The sequence below is a fragment of the Anarrhichthys ocellatus genome, unplaced genomic scaffold (genome assembly GCF_004355925.1).
Source record: "Anarrhichthys ocellatus isolate YVR2014 unplaced genomic scaffold, GSC_Weel_1.0 scaffold3018, whole genome shotgun sequence".
Classification (NCBI taxonomy): Eukaryota; Metazoa; Chordata; class Actinopteri; order Perciformes; family Anarhichadidae; genus Anarrhichthys; species Anarrhichthys ocellatus.
The window spans coordinates 1-6373 of record NW_022282992.1 but is presented as its reverse complement, the minus strand read 5'-3'; the positions used below and the strand labels follow the sequence as shown (position 1 = coordinate 6373).

Below are 6373 nucleotides of genomic sequence, written 5' to 3'. Positions count from 1 at the left end.
CATCCATAAGCTTGAAGCTGCTCCAGCGCAGGCTAACTGAAGGTAGCCGGATAAGCTGCCACTCCCCCGGAAAACATGGCAGCTCCTGTCACATACGGTAGTCTAATGCGCTTGCGCATATACCGGGGGTTATACGGGAGTTCCAGAAATGCATGTAAAGTGAGACACACGGTGATCCATTAAAGCAGCTGAGCAAACTAAGAAGCCTCTATTGCATTAATGTACAGCTCCCTTCCTCAGAGATCCACTGATGAAGGAGGATATTAGTTAGATTAGCGTTTTATAGGGAGAGAGTTCTTCCACATCGCCAAGATCCGTTATCACATCATGAAGACTTCCTATACGAGCGCTATCCATTCTGCCCACAAGGAATCATTTATTTACAGACCTTCTGGAGCATACATTGAACACCACACGCTGCAGCCGAGCACTGATGTCTCACACACTGGATGCAGCCTTGAGCTGTTCTGCGAGTGGTACATTGTTGTACAGTGTCGGCGATGCGGAGAACATGGGGAAAGCCGCTGCATGCCGTGCTGTTGGTAAAGTTTATTAGGCGCTTAATAAACTTATGGATGTGTTCATTACATCACCATGGCACATATTGTACTGACTCAGCATTCTGAGTAATGTGTGTGTGTTAGTGTTTACTTGCTCCCATGTCCTCTTGATGGCTGCGTTGCATACATGAGGGTTAAAGCACTCATAATGATATGACAGTGTTATTAGTACACCAGCATATCATTACTGTAGAACATGATGAAGGTGGACTCATGATAAGAACAGAGAGAATCACACACTATTGATCTTCACTGCTTCAGTTGATTGAATGTCTGATGATGAATAATACACACACACACACACTGATCCGCCCACACACAGATTCACACACAGACTCAAACTGCTATTTCTATATGGTAATCTACACATACATGTATATACACATATATAGTACATGATACATGAGGGCATACAGTACATATATCCTCATATTAATGAGGATCAGTAGATGCTCTTTGGGCTTGTTTTTATCTTATTGTGAAAGAGTTGAGATCATTATTGTCGCTATAGATCTCATTGGATGATGCATTCATTAAGCCTACTGCCAGCAGCTCATTTAAAGACATATCATCTGATTGATTGGGGTGATGAGGCATTAAAATGAGCCGATACATTTACAACACTTACACATTTAACGTGTCTGTGATATTTTGCGTGCTTCTTGTCCAGCCCTCGCAGCGGTGGAGGTGTTAGATGTTGCCGTGATTATGGTCTTGAATTCCTCATATGCGTTCATGATCATCTCCTGCTCGTCAGCGGAGTAAAAAGAGGCTCTTTCTTTGACTTTATTTAACATTGTGCTGTTAGAAAATCATGGTTTCGGTGATCGACGCTTCCCCCTTTTGAAGTAGGACGGGCACGCGCAATTATCCTGATCCTGATCGTCTGGTTCCAATTAACGAGACAGTTTGGGATCAGCCTTGGAGAAACCGAGATAGCCTGACATCAATCATCGGGTTAATTTAAGCTGCTAATAGGACATTTGATTGACTGAGCTGAACCACGTACAAGGAACGGGGCCCTGGTGTTTAAACAGTCTGTACCTGTCTGTCCTCTAGGTGGTGTCTCCCAGCTGTAACGATGAGCTAGTGGTGAAGAAGGACCAGTGTCTGGTCAGAGCCTTCAGCGACTCCAAGTTGTGAGTTTCTTCTTGATCTGTGGTCACAAACCCATCAGCTCTGTCTCACCTGTCTCACCTCCTCCTGTATCACCTCCTCCCTGTCTCCTGTCCTCCTGCAGCTACACAGTGGCGAGGAGACATGTCCACACCTTCACCTCCATCGGCTCCACCAGGTCTGAGTTCTCCAACAGGAGAGGTGAGGAACTACAACTCCCACAATCCACCAGAACCCCGACGTGCCTGTCAGAAATTTTTTTTTCTCCGTTTTGTCTGATCGTCCTGCTGCTCCTCTTTTTCCCTCTCTCCTCCAGGTTTTGAAGCAGCCCAGGTCTTTCTGAGGACTAGGGAGGTCCCTGATATGTGGAAGATGGACATGAGTCAGATCCTGGACTCGTCCTCCAGCGACGATGAGGATGATGAAGAGGAGAGTGACGAAGAGGACGAAGAAGAGGAGGAGGAGGAGGAGGAGAAGAAGAAGAAGAAGAAGAAGAAACGCTTAAAGGAGGAGGTGAGAGGGCCACATGTAGACCTGTCTGTCTGTAGACCAGATGTTGACCTGTCTGTAGACCAGATGTTGACCTGTCTGTCTCTGTGTCTGTCCAGCCCGAGGAGGAGGAGCCTGATCCAGAGGAGAGAGACAGCTTCCTGCAGCAGCTGTATAAGTTCATGGAGGACCGAGGTGAGACCCGCAGAAGTTAAACCAGTACAGAGAACTGGGACGGATCACATACCAGTTTAAGACCCTTTCTGGTTCATGGTGGTCTCCACTAAACAGCTGAGAGGATCATCAGAGGACTGTTCTAACATGCTGTCTCTCTGTCTGTCCTTCAGGGACTCCCATCAACAAGCCTCCAGTGTTGGGTTATAAAGACCTGAACCTCTTCAAGCTCTTCAGACTGGTCTATCACCTGGGAGGCTGCCATAAGGTGAGGACTGTCTCTCTGTCTTTGGTCATGTGACCTGCTGAAGTCCTGTGATGTCACTTCCTGTTCAGCTGGCTGTGACAGAGTGTTGTGTGTTGCAGATTGAGTCTGGGACCGTGTGGAAGCAAGTCTACATGGATCTGGGGATCCCCGTCCTGAACTCTGCTGCGTCCTACAACGTCAAGACGGCCTACAAGAAGTAAGAGGACACTCCCGCGTTGCCCCGTTTGTCCCGCGTTGCCCCCCGTTTGTCCCGCGTTGCCCCCCGTTTGTCCCGCGTTGCCCCCCGTTTGTCCCGCGTTTGTCGCGCCGCATGTCGCGTTTCTCCTCCACCTCTCCCTCCTGTTTTCCCATGATGCCCTGGTGTTGGTTGACGGTGTGGTTTCTGTCATCAGGTATTTGTATGGTTTTGAGGAGTACTGCCGCTCCGCCTCCATCACCTTCAGGACCATCCATCACAACAACCCCCGCCCTCCCACCACACTGACTAATCAGAAGCAGGCAGGGGCGGAGCTTAACAAGTCCTCTGTGCTGCCAGAGGAGGTGGAGCCTGTCAAAGACAGGATGGGGGAGGCGGAGTCAGAGAGTGAGAGCGAGAAGGAGATGAAGGAGAGAGAGTCGTCCCCGAGGGTGAGACAGCACCTTTAATTTATTTTCAGATAAATAACTGTTGTTACACTTGTTGGTTAGAGACCATCGACTAAAAATATAACTTCTCTTGAAGACATTTTTCCTCTGGTCTCACAAGATTGTCTCTCTGCCCTCCTGTCTATCTCTCTCTCTGCCTCCTGTGTGTCCGTGTTGTAGGGGAGGAGGAGGTGTGTGGGGAGTCAGCTGAAGACAGACAGAGAGTCTCCCTCCAGACTGGAGAAGGGAGGAGGGGGAGGAGGAGGAGGAGGAGGAGGAGGAGCAGCAGCAGAAGATAACAGTGAGGAGCAGAGGGAGGTGAGAAGACGCAGCAACAGAAGAATGGACGACTCGGATAAAGGCTCTGAGGAGGAGGAGGAGGAGGAGGAGGAGGAGGAGGAGGAGGATGATGATGATGAAGAAGAGGACGACGACGACGACGACGACGACGACGACGACGAAGAGGAGGAGAGAGAGATGAGAGAAGGGTGAGATTGATATAATTCAGCTTCCTACAAAACAAAGTAGACATTGTGCTGCTGGTGGACTTTATTATTCAAACCAGGAACTAACGTTAGCATCAGACGTCTGGATCTTAAGTTATCAGAGGAACAAGCTGAGCTAACGTTAGCATCAGACGTCTGGATCTTAAGTTATCGGAAGAACAAGCTGAGCTAACGTTAGCATCAGACGTCTGGATCTTAAGTTATCGGAGGAACAACCTGAGCTAACGTTAGCATCAGACGTCTGGATCTTAAGTTATCAGAGGAACAAGCGGAGCTAACGTTAGCATCAGACGTCTGTTGTTGTTTAGACTGAGACCTCTAGTGGTATAAAGTTACATGTGTTTAACTTGAAGAACGTAATAGTTCTGTTTAATTAAAGTGTGTGTGTGTGTCTCAGCTGTGAGGAGGAGGAGGAGGATGGCGACTCTGTGACGGGAACGAAGGTGCGGGTGAAGTACGGCAGAGGGAAGACTCAGAAGATCTACGAAGCTCACATCAAGAAGACGGACTTGGACAACGGAGAACAGTTCTACTTGGTCCACTACTACGGCTGGAATGTCAGGTGAGACTTCCTGCTTCATTTAACCCAGTGGTTCTCAAACTGTGGGGCGCGCCCCTCTAGTGGGGCGCGGAGGTATTGCAGGTGGGGCACAGGGGGAAATCAGGGGGAAATGCAGAATTTTTTTTATTTCAAGAACTTTATTCATACCTGCAAACTTGTCGCTTTTCGGCGAAATTCGCCGTTTTGAATCAAAATATATCATCCACGTGAATCGTGTAGATCCGTTTTTCAGAGGGGTTTTTTTTTTTGGGGGGGGGGTCAACTGGCCAGCCAGCCTTTCTCAGATTGGAGTGAGACGAGGAGAAAAGGTGATGTCGTGATCTTCGCAATAAAACATCTTTGACGTGTCGAGTCTTGGCCGATCAGCGTTCAGATGTCTACAGCGTCTTCATTTCCCTCCGTTAAAGTTTAAGTTCCGTTATGTTCCGTTATCGTTCAGACTTGCTGGGTTAAGTTAACGTCCACTGCATGCGGAACTTTGTCGACTGTTAACGTTCCTCATTATCACGATTTAGGAGGAAAAAACGTAACGTGATGAAACATGCAGCCCCCCCGTGTTCCGGTTCAGTCACTCATTAACGTTAAACCGGAACACCGGCGCATCTGGTTGCAGGTTGTTTTAACTCAAAGAAGAATGAGGCGATTTCGTGGTCAGAATAACTTGAAACATGAGGCCCAGATACTGATGATGATGAGGTCAAAGAGCTTCAGGGAGAGGACCCTGTCTGTAGCACAGCTTGACGCAGGGCTGAGATGTGAGTTGAGCTGGGCCTGGATAAAGGTGGAGCTGGGCCTGGATAAAGGTGGAGCTGGGCCTGGATAAAGGTGGAGGTCTAAACAGACATGAGTACAGCTTCCTGCTGTCACAGTGTTTTAAATACATTGATAAGGCAGGCTATGCTACATGTAGCCTCTGCTCCATGAGATGAACTACAGCAACAAGGGCTCACATGTCCTCTCATCACACTGTTCACTGTGATGACCACAGCCAGTGGACCAACAGTCCCACGTGCAGCTATTATTATTATCACAGCTATTATTTTACTTTTAGAATGCTACATTTTAAAGCTCATATTTAAAATAAAATGCTCCTGGTATGTGACACATATCTGGAGCATTTTGTTTAGTTTTGCACAGGTTGCACGTTATTGTTGTTTTGAAAAGATATGCTGTAAAACTCAGTAAAACTCTTTATTGCCAAATATTTGAACTTGTTTTGTTTAGTTTTTCACAGGTTGCAGTTTATTGTTATTATCTTAGAAAGATATTCGGTGCAAAACAGGTGAATTGCAGCAACAATAAGCTATTTGTTGCCAAATATTAGTTATTTTTTGCACAGATTGAACTTTATTTGCATTGTTCTAACAAAGTGATTACACATTGTTTGTTTTTGTCTGATGAAGCAATCTGGTTTACTTGAAAGTAATTGCAATTTTCTTTCTTCTATTATTTGAAAAAGCACAGATGGAGGAGTCAAAATGTTGTTATTTCAATAAAAGTTCAACATGGACCATTTTGTTACAATTTTGTTGGGGTGGTGGGGCATGAACATTTTTCTTCCTCCAAAGTGGGGCGTGACAAAAAAAGTTTGAGAACCACTGATTTAACCAGTGTCCTGTTAAATCCTCAAGTCCCGCCCCGACACGCTCTCTCCAATCACAAAAGGATGTTGATGAAGAGTTTCCCTTCGTTGAGCACGTTCTCAGGTTCCAGTAATTTAAAGGTACAGAGTCACTCGGGTGTGTCTGATCCTCAGGTACGACGAGTGGGTGAAAGCCGACCGGCTCATCTGGCCCTTGGAGAAAGGAACCAAGAAGAAACGGAGAAAGAAGGTGAAGGTGAGCTCGGTGAGGTCATGTGACCTGCTGCTGAGAAACCCTGTGAGGTCACTTCCTGTCAGCTGACCAGGATTCCTCTGACGTTTCTTTTATTCTACAATCAACCGAAGACTCGGGACAAGTTTGTGTGTCTTGTTACCTGATAATTTAAAATGAAGTGGGCCGACCCTTAAGGTGGCCCGACGACCCTTAGGGTTGTTGTTGTTGTTGTTGTTGTTGTTGTTGTTGTTGTTGTT

General features: G+C 46.8%; 1 protein-coding gene across 1 annotated transcript; it reads left to right on the top strand.

The window, feature by feature from the left end:
* Positions 1-1619: 1619 nt before the first annotated feature.
* On the top strand, positions 1620-6367 carry LOC116378696 (AT-rich interactive domain-containing protein 4A-like; the record flags this gene model as incomplete). The annotated part of the gene is made up of 10 exons (XM_031840606.1): positions 1620-1699; positions 1801-1877; positions 1993-2189; positions 2285-2360; positions 2513-2607; positions 2706-2803; positions 3000-3234; positions 3412-3719; positions 4135-4299; positions 6056-6367. Coding segments are annotated over 10 exons (1479 nt in total), but the record flags the coding sequence as incomplete, so codon positions are not given.
* Between the last annotated feature and the right edge of the window lie 6 nt (positions 6368-6373).